The sequence below is a fragment of the Sylvia atricapilla genome, chromosome 5, assembly GCF_009819655.1.
Source record: "Sylvia atricapilla isolate bSylAtr1 chromosome 5, bSylAtr1.pri, whole genome shotgun sequence".
Lineage (NCBI taxonomy): Eukaryota > Metazoa > Chordata > Aves > Passeriformes > Sylviidae > Sylvia > Sylvia atricapilla.
This window is the reverse complement of record NC_089144.1, coordinates 23,658,660-23,671,501: the sequence shown is the minus strand read 5'-3', so window position 1 is coordinate 23,671,501 and position 12,842 is coordinate 23,658,660. Positions and strand designations below refer to the sequence as shown.

At 37.9% G+C, this 12,842-nt stretch overlaps 1 protein-coding gene and 1 long non-coding RNA gene across 2 annotated transcripts in view; one reads left to right on the top strand and one right to left on the bottom strand.

Annotated features, from left to right (window-relative positions):
- ANKRD26 (ankyrin repeat domain containing 26) overlaps window positions 1–12,842 on the bottom strand; it is a 51,165-nt gene that overhangs the window by 13,209 nt on the left and 25,114 nt on the right. Inside the window, exons 21-30 of the mRNA XM_066318976.1 lie at window positions 11,968–12,001; window positions 11,676–11,814; window positions 11,015–11,228; window positions 8,132–8,315; window positions 7,599–7,745; window positions 5,459–6,412; window positions 3,297–3,449; window positions 2,190–2,365; window positions 1,851–1,944; window positions 653–727 (exon numbers count right to left, since the gene is read on the bottom strand). Of these exons, the coding sequence (XP_066175073.1) occupies window positions 653–727; window positions 1,851–1,944; window positions 2,190–2,365; window positions 3,297–3,449; window positions 5,459–6,412; window positions 7,599–7,745; window positions 8,132–8,315; window positions 11,015–11,228; window positions 11,676–11,814; window positions 11,968–12,001 (2,170 nt within the window). The remainder of the gene's footprint in view (window positions 1–652; window positions 728–1,850; window positions 1,945–2,189; window positions 2,366–3,296; window positions 3,450–5,458; window positions 6,413–7,598; window positions 7,746–8,131; window positions 8,316–11,014; window positions 11,229–11,675; window positions 11,815–11,967; window positions 12,002–12,842) is intronic.
- Window positions 4,439–11,018, top strand: LOC136361220 (uncharacterized). Its single transcript, XR_010743599.1, has 3 exons — window positions 4,439–4,455; window positions 5,657–5,735; window positions 10,880–11,018. It is a non-coding gene; the product is annotated as an uncharacterized lncRNA (long non-coding RNA).

Genomic DNA, 12,842 nt, shown 5'->3' with positions numbered 1-12,842 from the left:
GACTAAATGCTTTAAGTGCCATTTTTTAAGGGAAAAAAAAAAAAGAAAATTACAAAATCAAAAAAAGGAAAAATCAAGAGATGTTTACTGGCTACAGAAAGTGACAAAACACCTAGCACAGGGTCTCAGACAAAAAAACGTTCTTAGGGTATATGACTTTCTCAAGTCCTCACAGAGGAGGTAAAACACTTGGTCTCACAAAAAAACCCTGACATGGCCTCAAGGCAAGCTCTGACAAAATTCCAAAGATAATATGGATCTGTCAAGTCCAGTCTCCTGTCAGCTTTCCACCCACTGATCTCCATGCTATCCCACAGCATCCACTCTATCAGTCATCTGCTGCTTAACTCTGGCAGGCAGCTAAGCATTACACAACCACTTGCTCACTCCCTGCAGGTGGGATGGGGAATACAATTCATCAGACAAATCACACTGATGAACACAATTATCTTGCACACGACAACACATACAAAACACAGCAGTTGGAAAATTAGGTAATTCAGAGCCTTTTCCCTTGAGGGTGCCTTGCCCTAAAACCAGATGGATATTGAACAGCTGTGTGCTTACACAGCCCACATAATCTTTTCATCAATTACCAATACACAAAAAATTCAAAGACTAAAACAGTCATCAACAGAAGCCTGTCATGTACCTGCTTGTGGTGGTCCTCTGCAGCTGCCTGTGCTGTCTGTAAGCTCATTATCATGTCTTCCAGGCGGTTATGAACCTAGAGAAGCATTACAAGAAGCAAGAAGACACACTATGACTTTCTAGATTGAAGTTACACTCCACTGACAAAAGTATTACACAGAACCTCTTCACCTCTTTATTTGTACACTATTTACACCCAGTAACAATGATCAAAATGGTCCTAGTTTGATGCCACTGTAAAATTGTTAGCAATCATCACCTCTGCCATTTGCTGCAGAGAGACAGAAAGAGAAAAAACCACGTGGGATATAAAGAATACTCAGTGAAAAGTCAGGAGTAGCTTTTCTCATCCCCATTACACCTGAAAATCATGCCCTATTAATCAAAGTGGAAGGATTTGTGACTGTCTTTCCACTTCTCTTGATAGTATCAGTACATCACAAAGCTCAACTATCACATGTAGTGACAGTTTTTCAAAATACCTTCAGCTATCATTGACAACTAGAGTTGTAACAAGAACCCTAATTCACAATACAAAAAAAAAAAAACACCAAAAAAAAACTAACAACAACAACAACAAAAAAAACCCAACAAAAATATCTCTTAATTCAAGACACAGATGTTAGCACCCTATCTGAGTAAAAATTAACCACTGTGTAAAAACAGTGGTAAATTCCAAGGCTCACACTGAGTTTTGCAGATACCACAAGCAGTCCTCTTCACTGTTTCATGAGAGCAGCAAGTAGCCAAAGGAAATGTAATTCTGCACAGCAAAATCTCTGGGACATGTAATTTTTGTTTCTTTCTGATGATGTCAGCTAGGTCTCTAGCATAAAGTGCTTGGCAGCAATTCACCCTGTGGAATCTCCACCAGTTAACTTGATGAACACCTTAAATGAAATATGTCACAGTCCCCAAAGCAGCATCTGAAGTTATGAAGGGTCTAAAGCAGACAATAGCTACACCAGTGTATTGCTGTCCAACCCTTACTTTTTAGAGTGTCATGTTTGAATTGCTATAGCATGGGAAAATTTTCAAAACCGGATGGCTGGGAAGTAGAGCAGGCTGCTTTCTGAGCAGCCTCTGCTCAGCAGAATGCAGGAATTGAGCTCCCTTTGGCTCTCTGGGAAAACCTCACCCCACAGAAATAGGTAACTAGGCTCAGGAGTCACTAAAGGGGAAATTCATGCGCAGCTTACTGAGGTAGAGGCTTGCAAGTCTCTCTGCAGGGCTTCAATCCTGTTGCTTTGTTGCTGGACAGTGGCTTCCAGTCTGGTGTTTTCAATTTCAAGGCTTAAACATAAATAGAGGTCTTATTATAAAAATCTGCCAGAGTATCAATTCCAAAAGAACAAATTGTGTAAAATAGTAAGTGTAAATAAAATTGTGTAAAATAAAAAGTGCAAAATAATAAAAAATAAGAGCATCCTTCATAATCTTAATAATTTGCTGTGATGCAACAAGGCTACCTATCTATGCTGTGGTTTCCAGCCAATCCTTTCAAGTGACAGATACTTCACCCTACTCTGTTCTCTTACTGTTGCACGTGTTCTTCCAGTTGTTTTATAGTAGTGTTAGTCTCAGAAGATGCCAACAGCTGCTCCTGCAGTTTCTGGGCAGAAGCTGTTGCTTCTCTTTCCTTCTCATCCAAGGCAGTCTTCAAGTCACGAACACAATGCTCAGAATGTTGATATTTTTCTTCCACCTCTCGCAACTGTAACGTCACAGAAAGAATCCACAGTCGTCAGGTGAGTTTTTGTACAGGGCAGTCAGCTGCTGCCCAAGGATTCACATGCTCCAGATATCTGCCCACACCCTCTGCTCAAAGAACTGTAATCATCTCAAATACCTTCAAAGCTTCTACTAGCAAATGAACACAAGTTGTGTTATTCCTAATCATCTACAGCAGCCTCTCCTACCCCTCCACAGATTTCCTACGGCATGGTTCTAAGCACTGACACTGCCACTTCAACCCTTCTGGTGACTTAGGATGCTCCCCATATTCACTCCTTTGCTCCTTTGTCAAAACATGATTTAAGAGGTTCATCTGTCTGTACTGACTTCACAAGTCCCTCATAAGGATAAGATTTTAAATTATTTTCCTTTTAGAACTCCAAGGCCTCTATAAGTCCATACCTTGAAAAAACACTGTGAAAGGTGATTCCTAACTCAGAAATAGCTTATGCTTCCCTTGCAGGAAAATCATTTAAGGATGGCAAATTATAGCAGGGCCAAAGAAGGGTAAAAATACAGAATAAGTTACAAAAGCATTCAGAATTTGATGTGTTATCTGGTGACAGGGCAGGGTGGGGGGAGTGGGGGCAGGGGGAAAAATGTCCAAACACAGCAGTCCAGTACTTCTGCTGTTCTTCAGAAATCAGATAATCTGCTTGGCTAAACTGAAGGCAACGTGACACAGACACAAATTTATTATGAAAAGCACCTTAGCAAATAAAATTGTCCAAGTAAGGGCATAATGTCCACACAACAAAGACATGGACACCAAGTTTATGAAACAAGGCAATTGATTCACACATCATTAAATCTACCCTGTTGAGTTTTTTCCTGGGGTTCTAGGACAACATCCAATCCTACTTTTAATAGTAACCCTAAGATTTATTAATATAATTACAGACATTACATACCTTGGTTTTAGCCTTTTCCAATTCCTTTTGCAAGCGCACCTTGTCTTCCTCCAGGTCACTGCGGTAGCGTGTAGTAACTTCAAGTGAAGCTTCTGACATAGACTGCTTTTTAAGAGCATCAGCAAGCTCCTGCTGCAGCTGTCTGATCATGCCCTAATGAAACAATTAAATGAGCATGAATAAAGTTGTCAGAAAATGGAAAATGCCTTTATTTTGACTTACTTGATTACAGAGTTAGACTTGTCTTTGGACTGAAGTCAAGTGAAATTGTCTGTCACTGGCAGGCATGCGACAGACAATCACCTCTCCATCTTTCTCAACTGAGCACCCCCAAACTGTTCATGAGGATTTTTGTTTCCTAATACATAAAAAAGATCCAGGTATTGTTCTTCTTGAAACCATGCATAAGCACACACTGCAATCATGGGAATTTCTCTAACATAATCCAAAGAAATCTCTTGTGATGCAAAAGCCATAATCTGACTGCAGATACTACATTGTTGACTGAAGCAGGATTTGGTCTCACATAGTTCTTTGTTCTGTTCCTATATTTTACAAATATAATTAAATTAATACCTATATCTAAAAGCTCTTTTTAGATACACTAATATGTTGAATCACATCCTCTTACAGCTGTCTTAGTATGTTTTAGAATAACAACTGCCTTTATACTGACATATTTGGTTTACTAAAACCCAGACAGTTCATACAGTTATATAAATATAGTATTTACAGAGGGAACCTGTTGTTTCGGTATGAAGAATACACAGCAATTCACAGATTAAAATGACTGACAGTATTGCTGGAGTTCTCTTCCCACACACACCTTACAGTAACTGACAAATGAGGAATAAAGCAGTTATCTCACATGTGCCTATATTTATCTCACTCAAAGATTCCAGACTTGCTAGGAAGAAGAAAGTGTAATTTAAAATCACTATTCAAATCATTAAAGGAGACAAGTGTGGGGAGACAGGTAAAGACAGTGCTGAGGACTTTGATATATTGCAGCTGTGTTAATCATCCAAGAGTGGGAACAGCCTTTCCCTCCCAGCTATGGGTGTGACAAGGAGTGTGTTAGGTGGGAGGCAGCTCAGTTGGAATCTGCTGCCTGTGCTGTGAGGAGGAAGGGAGAGGAGTTGTGCAAGGGACAGATAAGGTAAGCTGCTGTAAGAGGGACAGAGAGGGTTAAGCAGCCGGGCTAGAGACAGGAAGTCTGTCTAGCTGGAACTGCAGAAGGAAGAGAGAAGAAGAACTGAAGCACTGAGTCTACAGACTAGCTGCCAGCATAAATGGACAGACCCTGAGAGCTGTGTAGAGCTGCCCATGGGAGGATACAGAGAAAAGGTATAAAAGACTGCTAGATAACAAGGTCCTGAGGCTTGGAGCCCTCTGAAGTTTTCAATGAAGCACTCTGAGTGCAGTGTCTGTCTTGACTTCCACAGACATACCACATCCCAGTGTGTCTAAATATTTACTTCTATTAGCTCCTATTTTCTAGAAAGTAAGAGAGATTAAACAAAATGGGTATGGCAATTTTTAAGTCATTACTCTACCTGAAATTGGCCAGAATACTCTATCATTACAGAATGCTCTACCTAGTCCTAGGAACACAGGTAATGATGCATTCTCCAGGCAGACCCCTCAGAGCCCCCAGAATATTAATAAAATAACATCTGGACACTATAATACTCTTCAATTTTAATAGCAGCTTAGTGAGAAGCAATGTTTTTCCTCTCTAGGAACTTACTTTAAGTCCATCTCACACAATTCATTCATCTGCAACTTCATTTCTCAACTATCATGTATTAGATCATTCTTCCTTTTACCACTCTTACTTCTGTCACCAGTGCAACACTTAAAATACCTAAACCAATTCTACTGGGCAAAAAATGGACTAAGAAAAAGAGATGAAAGAAGTTCGAGAGAAGAATCACTTTTCTTGATCAAAGCAGACTTGGATATTTTCTGCTCTCAGCTCAGATCTGAGCAGTAACATCCCATTTACCAAAACCTCCCACGATTTCAAGAGAAACATAACAAATGAAAACAAATCATCATTATCTGGTCCCATGCATATGGCTTATAACTGATACACTTTAGAAACACAAAATAATTTCAAGAACTGGAAAACTTTAAATTGCTGTAAGTCTATATTTTACCTCTCTCTCTATTTTGTCAGTCTCATATTTGAAGACTTGTTCTCTTAAATCAATACACTTGGCATTTAATTCCTTGTTTCTCTCTTCCACTAGGTAAACTTGCTTTTCAGTATCAGCTCTGAGTTTGTTGAAAATATCATTAAATCGATCTTGCACATCATTCACTACTTTTTCTTTGATGATCCCCTTGTTCTGCAGATCTTCCAGTTGTTGACGGAGCAAAAGGTTTTCACTCTGGAGCTGGGCCAATCGCTCCTGCATGGATTCCTGCTTTATTGTAAGTTTGTTTACTTGGTCTTTTTCAAGTTGTCGAGCATGATCATATTCCTTTGCCTGACACTGGGTTTGACTTAATTCTTTTTGTGTCATTTCTAAAAGCAATGTTTTTTCTCTGAGCGTTTGCCTTGACTGGTGAAGCTCATTCTCTAGGCTATTAGCTTTGCTTTCAGCTTTACTCAGCTGCTGAGACAAGCTCTTGTTGGCCTCTCGCACATCTGAGAGGTCATGATGGAGCTTGTCTTGCAAGCGGAGCCATTCATCACGTTCTCGCTGAAATGTTCGTTCCACATCACTTTTTGATGACTGGTGACGTTCAAGTTCTTGAACAGTACTGTTCAAGCGGGAACGAAATGATTCAATTTCTGTCTCTAGTCTGTCTTTGCTTTCTTTTGTCTGCTCAAGTTTGGAAGTTAGCATTGCGGATTCTGTCTTTAGTAAGTTCAGCTGTCCATTGTACTGAAAAACTGTTTGTGTTAAGGCTTCCTCATTCAGCTTAAGTTCTTTTTGGAGATCTTCATTTTTTTCTTTCAAGGTCTCATTTTCCTCTAAATATTTTCCTTCTTCTTCCTGGTGCCTAAGTCTTATTTGATCAAGTTCTAGTCTAAGCATGGCAATCTCATCTTGCAGTAACTGATTTTTGTATAATAGATCCTTTTCTCTCTCAGTGTCAGATTCCTGAAAGACAGGGAACATGAATAAATATCCAGGTGGGAAAAAAACCGACAAAACCACTTCAACATTAACGTTTCTAACATTGCAACATGACTTCAAAGATGAGAGTGAAATTTCAGGTAAGGCATAAGCTACTCTATGAACCAGTGCACATGTCCAATGCAGACACAGAATGAAAGTGTAACATATCCATAAATAAATGTGCCAAATACATAATGCCTTCTTTCCATAAACCAGCAACTAAATGATAAAATTATTTAAAATATTCCAGGCATAAAGATTATAAAATGACAGTGCTTTCTTGTGTGTAGATGCCTTTAAAATATTCCCTTTTAGATTAATTTAGCTGTGTTACCGATGTGGGAAAATCTGTTTACCAGAGGTAAAATCTCTGTTTACCATTCTAAAAAGGGTATCTTCCTTTTTAAATGTTTTCTTAACACTTTTTTTTAGCATTATTGAAAGTTTTCACTATACAGCTGAATCATCCCTGGAATACAAGAGTCTTGTACAGTGCCTGTTTATTACACAATTTTTTTCCATGTACATGTATTTATTGGGCAGCACAGCCAAGAACAAATAATTCTTCCAAGAAAGAAAGTAAATTCAGTAAACCTTTCAAGACTTCTTTTTTTCTATAGTGTTCATGAGTGCTTATTCTCCTTCAATTATTTTAACTAGTATCAAGAGTTAAACTCATTGCCGATCTTCCTTCATAAAATTTTAATATGTGGAGGTGGAAAAGAACTTCATACTTCAAGTTTGATAAGGGAATAAACAATTTAAAACCCCCAAGTAATGGGAACACAGAGTGAGTGTCAAACAACTTCATTCCTGGTAAGTAGTCTGGATGTAGGTAGCTAGGTGTTTCACTGCTAGAAATCGTAAAAAGTGATGATAAAACGTCAAGAAAATAAAAACAAGACAGTTTAAAAATGGCATAAGTAATGTTTTCTTCTAGTGCTTTCTACTTGTACATGCAATGTAAGTACATACAGCACCGATTCTGCTTTCCAGAACTTTTGAAGACATAAGGGAAAACAGAAGAGGTATTTGCACAGTAAAATTACACTGGTAATTTATTTACTGGTAAACTGTAAATAATCCATCAAGAAACAGAAAAAAATTTAAGTTTTATTATAACTTCAGAAGAAACACGGTAAAATTTAATTAATTAGGAATTGCTTACATCTGAACTTTTTCCTGTAGTTCTTCTTGTCTCTTCTTCTAGCTCCTTTTGTCTCCAAAGGTGGTTGTTCAAAATGCCTTCTTGTAGGGCTCTGGCACTCTTTTCCTGAGAGAGCTGTCTCTGTGTTTCATCACGCTCATCTTCAACCTACAATAATACAATTTAATTACTTGCACTTTCAGAAAAATCAAAGCTAGCAATATTGTCCCACTCTCCCTTTTATTATTGTAAATATTTTTGCTTTCCACAGTTACGATAATCCATCTATAAATTTAATTTTCTTCTGAAAAATTAAGAAGAAATACAGAATGTTTTGTAATAATTTAGAAAACTCAAAGTCAGGCTTTGAAATACAAACAACAAAAAAAGGGAAGAGACTACTTGGAAACCAGCTGTTCTCAAAATCAGGCAATAGTTATCCAATGTCTTTTCCATGAACAAAGTACCTCTTCTTCAGGCATACTGGAATACAACACCAGTTAAAAATAAGCAGAAAATAAGCAGGCAAGTGTTTAAGTCATTATCTAATATACCTGTTTGAAGAGCTTTCTCAGTGTTACTAACTCCATTTCTAAATTCCTTGATTGTAACTCAAGTTGCTGCTTCTCCTCCATCTCTTTACAATATTGCTCTTCTTGCCTTTTGAGTTTTTCTCTTGTTTTCTCATACAGTGTTTCTACTCTGAGCCTCTTTTCTTCTTCTTGTTTCAAGGTAAACCTGGGATTTAACAGTATAGTTGAGAAACTAAAGCACTGATATAAAAATTAGATATTCCACACTATAAACTTGCAGAAACAACTCAAACCATAAAAATCTTAAATACTTTCAGATTTTATATTTTTACTCTGAATTTTAACTTTTTTAAGAATTCTAAGATCATTCCATTATCCATGGTATCAGTTTTACGATATATGGGAATAAACCATTGACTGTTTTATCACTTGGAAGTTTATCTAGGTAAATATGCTGAGGTATGCATATTTCCGTTACTTTTGAAGAAGTCATCTTCATATTACAGACACTTTGATCCAGAGGGATGTGTTGTCTTAGCAATTAAAGCAACAAGCTTTTGTCTGTGATTAATATAAATTTTCTTAATATCATGAGCATTGCCTGCATATTATGGATTCAGTGACTGCAAGTAATGCTGATGAAGCAGTACATCACTTATCTCTCTGACACACCCACCAATTTTTTAACAAGCCTTTCGCAAGTCTTAAACAACAGCTGACCATAGGAAAAGCATATAGTTTCTCTTTGCTCAGGAAGGAGATTGAATTTCAAAAATTTATTTAGAAATGCAGAGAGTTTAAGTTTAATGTGATTAAAAATAGTTTTAAACCTTTAAGTGTCTACATCTGGAAGAAACAACAGCAATTTGATTCCAGAGAGAAAGCCTTAGGGAATATCAACAACAACAGCAATTTGATTCCAGAGAGAAAGCCTGCGGGAATATCAACTTCTTTACTAGCTGAAACAAATAGCAGTAAGCACCAAGATGGTAACAAGTGGTCCATAGAGTGCTCACAGTACCCAAACAAAAAAGCATAATAATTGTGTTTCATAATTATTTTGAGCACTTTTTCTCACATGCTTGCAACAGTCAGCAAGAAAAAAAAATAGTAAGCACAGAGCTAGCAAGTGAAAATCTGCTTTAGAAATTCTTTAAAAACAAGCAGCAGCAGCCACTAATAAATTGTTCGGAAGATTGACAGTAAGATTTGTATTTCAGTGGTTTATATTCCAAGGAAGAAAGTTTTACATATAATCTCACTAAAAAAACCTTCTGTAAGTGTAAGGCTAACAGAATGTAATTGCTCTCATAATTTAATAAGCATGAAAATAATTATTCACACTTTAGTTAGATACTTCAGAATTTTGAAAAATAGTGGCTAGGGTAAAGTTAATTTTTTTCACATGGGGCTGTGTTTTGAACTTTTGCCATAAACAGTTGGTAGCATGGATAGTTTTGTTATTGCTGAGCAACATCTGCACAGCAAAAAGGCATCTTCTGCTCCTCCTACTGCCCTACCAGTGAAGGGGCTGTGGGTGCACAAGAAGCTGGGAGAGGAGACAGCTGGGACAGGTGACCCAACTGACACAAGGGATTTTCCAAACCATATGATATTATGCTCAGTATATACAGTGGGCAGAAGGAGGAGGAAGGGGAGGATAGTCAAAGTGATGGCATTTGTCTTCCCAAGTAACTGTTACATGTGATGGAACCCTGCTCTCCTAGGGATGGATCAACACCTGCCTGCCCATAGGTAGTGGTGAATGGATTCCTTGTTTAGCTTTGCTTGTGTGCACAGCTTTTGATTTCCTTTTTACATTGTCTTTATCTCAACCCACAAGCTTTCTCAGTTTCACCACTCTGATTCTCTCCTTGCCATCCCACTGGTGGGGAAGTCAGTGAGCAGCTGCATGGTTTAAGCAGCTGGGCTTAAACCATGACAAACAGCTACAGTCCAATTCAGGCAAAGCTGGGACTGGCTTTGTCTTCCTCATAATCCTTTTCCACATAGCAGGAGGCACAACTCAAAGCTCAGTTCCCTGAGCCTCTCCTCACAGGGCTGGTGTTCCTGCTCCCTGACCAGTTTGCTAGTTCTCTGCTGAACTCACGTATCAGTTAAGATCCCTCTGGTACTAGAAGACAAAAAAAAAATGGACACAGTGCTCTAGATGCCATTCAGTAAATACTAAGTAGGGGCAAACAATCACTCCCTTCCATCTCCTGATTTGCTGCCATTGGCCTTCTCAGCTGCCAGTTCATACTGGCAAGACCACCAAGGTCTTCTCAGCAAGCTCCCTGGCCAGGCCATCCCCATGATATCATCACAAGAGCATCTTCCTTCCCAAGAGCAAGGCTCTGCATTTGCTCTGGCTGAACTTCCTGTAATGCACACCAGCTACTCCTACCTGAAGTGATGCAAACAGTGGTTAAAAACCTAGTGTCATCCAAGTCTAGCTCAGGATTATAAAGAATGGGGCAACCCTGAACTTGACTTCTCAAATAAGGAAAGATGCACTCTATGCTTCTCAACTTCTGAGCTGCACTCTGTGAAGTTACCTGAATTTCTACTATTGTACATCAACAGAAACTGCAAAGACAAAAAGACACATCTCATAAAAATCACCTTTCTTATAGATCTCATTTTCCCATACAAACTCTCTTGTTCTCTTCTCTTGCTATAAAAAAAAAAAAAGTGAAAACATCCAGTTGATTTTAGATGGAGCTAATATCCAGATTTTTTTCCTGACATTACTTCTTTCCTTTATAGCATAACTTGCCCATGGGATTCAAAATACAGAAAAACAGAAGACTATAAGCTTCTCATCCATCACATGCATCAGCACCACCTTCTGGCAATTAACACTGACAAGGTAACACGTTATCAGAACACAAGATTACATACTTAAGGCTTTGGATATCACTTTTCCATTCCACTTCTTGATGAGCCAATATGGATTTCAAATCTTGAGTCTCTTCCACTAAAAATTTTGACTCCTCCTTTTCACTTCGCAGTTTTCTTACTTCTTTCCAGACCGATGCATACCGATTTTTTTCATGCTCTATTATTTGTTCATACTTAAGAAGTATGTTTTGAATTTTCAGTAAAACAGCAGAACCTATTTTGAGATAGAGAAGACAAAGATGCACATATGCATAAATACTTTCTAATGTGTAAATTATTTCATTTGGTGTAGGTGATAAAGTTTTGGTAGTGGGAAGACTGAAGCCTGTGGGAGTTCTCTACGAGAAGATGCCAGGATATGACATGCCAGACAGAGACAATAGACCCACTGCAGGGCACAGCTGAGCCTTTCAGCCATGCTGGTGGCACCTCAGAAAAAAATATTAACAAGATAAAACCACCACTCGGGCAAAGGCAATAAACAGGAAAAAAACAGCTGCTCTTTATACACACAAGTCAGTGACAATGGCGCAGTGGGGAGGTGCTATCTTAAATACAAATGAACCAAGATAACCTAGGAGTGCACAAAAAGAAAACATGTTTTAAAAGAGAAACTTGTAACATCTGATGAAAAAGTGACTCTAGTGACTTCAGAACATACCTGTATGATCCACAGTAAGCTGTTCTAAGAGCAACAGAGCCTCTTTGTAGGTGGACGTTGGTAATTTGACATCTTCTGATGTTGTTTCAGATGAGTGAGTTAAATCAAGGTCATCAGTTACATCCCTCTGCATGCTGACCTATAAACAGTACAATATTTTCTGTATACAACTATGGAATATTACAGATGCATGAATGACTTATTCTTTCATCCACAGTTCATATCTGATTGATCCCATCTGAGTGATTAAAAGCTGACAAAACTATTTATCAAGAAACTAATTTTACAGTACCTTTTTCTTTTCACTTGCTGTTTTTGCTGCAGGTCTGGAAAACAGAAATTTATTTCAGTACTGAAATGTTTATCTAGCATTAAGAACAGTATCTAAAGCTGTTTTGAAAAATTATTTCAGTAGGGAATTAAAGTCAAATTTAACACAAGAATTTTTTTAGATGTAAGTGAATACTGGAAAAAATTATCATCATTATTGGAAGATTATTTTTTTCATAAAATATTAAGCAAATAGTTGAAATAAGAGTTCACTGAAAGTGATAGAAATCATATAGCTACAGACATGCAGATACACAGATACATAGTGCATTCCCTGTTCAAAATTAGAGGTTTAGCTCTGTTCAGTATTTTGTCTCTTTCCCTTACAGGTCAAAGACCAGTAATTTTGGATTCTATAGTGTACTTAGGCTGACTGGAACGGAGTTAAATTTCTTCAGAGCAGCCCACACAATGCTGTGTGTTACATTTTTGACCAGAACAGTGTTGACAACACACCAGTGTTTTAACTATTACTGAACAGTGCTTGTACCCTGTCAACAATTTCTGTTTCTCATTTTGACCCCTACAGTTAAGTTTGAGGCAGGCAAGAAGTAAAGAGGACATACAGCTGAAGAAAAAACTCCCAAAAACCTCACACTCTAAGATGCACGTGATGAAATAGCAACTTTGTTCTTGTAAAGTCTCTCCTCTCCCTTTTTAAAAATACAAAGTATAAGTTTACATATACACCGACCTTCACGTGATTTTTCAGCACTTGTGCACACTGTCTTTATAATGAACTTGGCTAAGATGTTCAAAACACATTAAGCAAAAAAGATGTGTTTTGGAACACAAAAGGCATCAGGTCATATTGTCACATGAAGGAACAAAAATGAC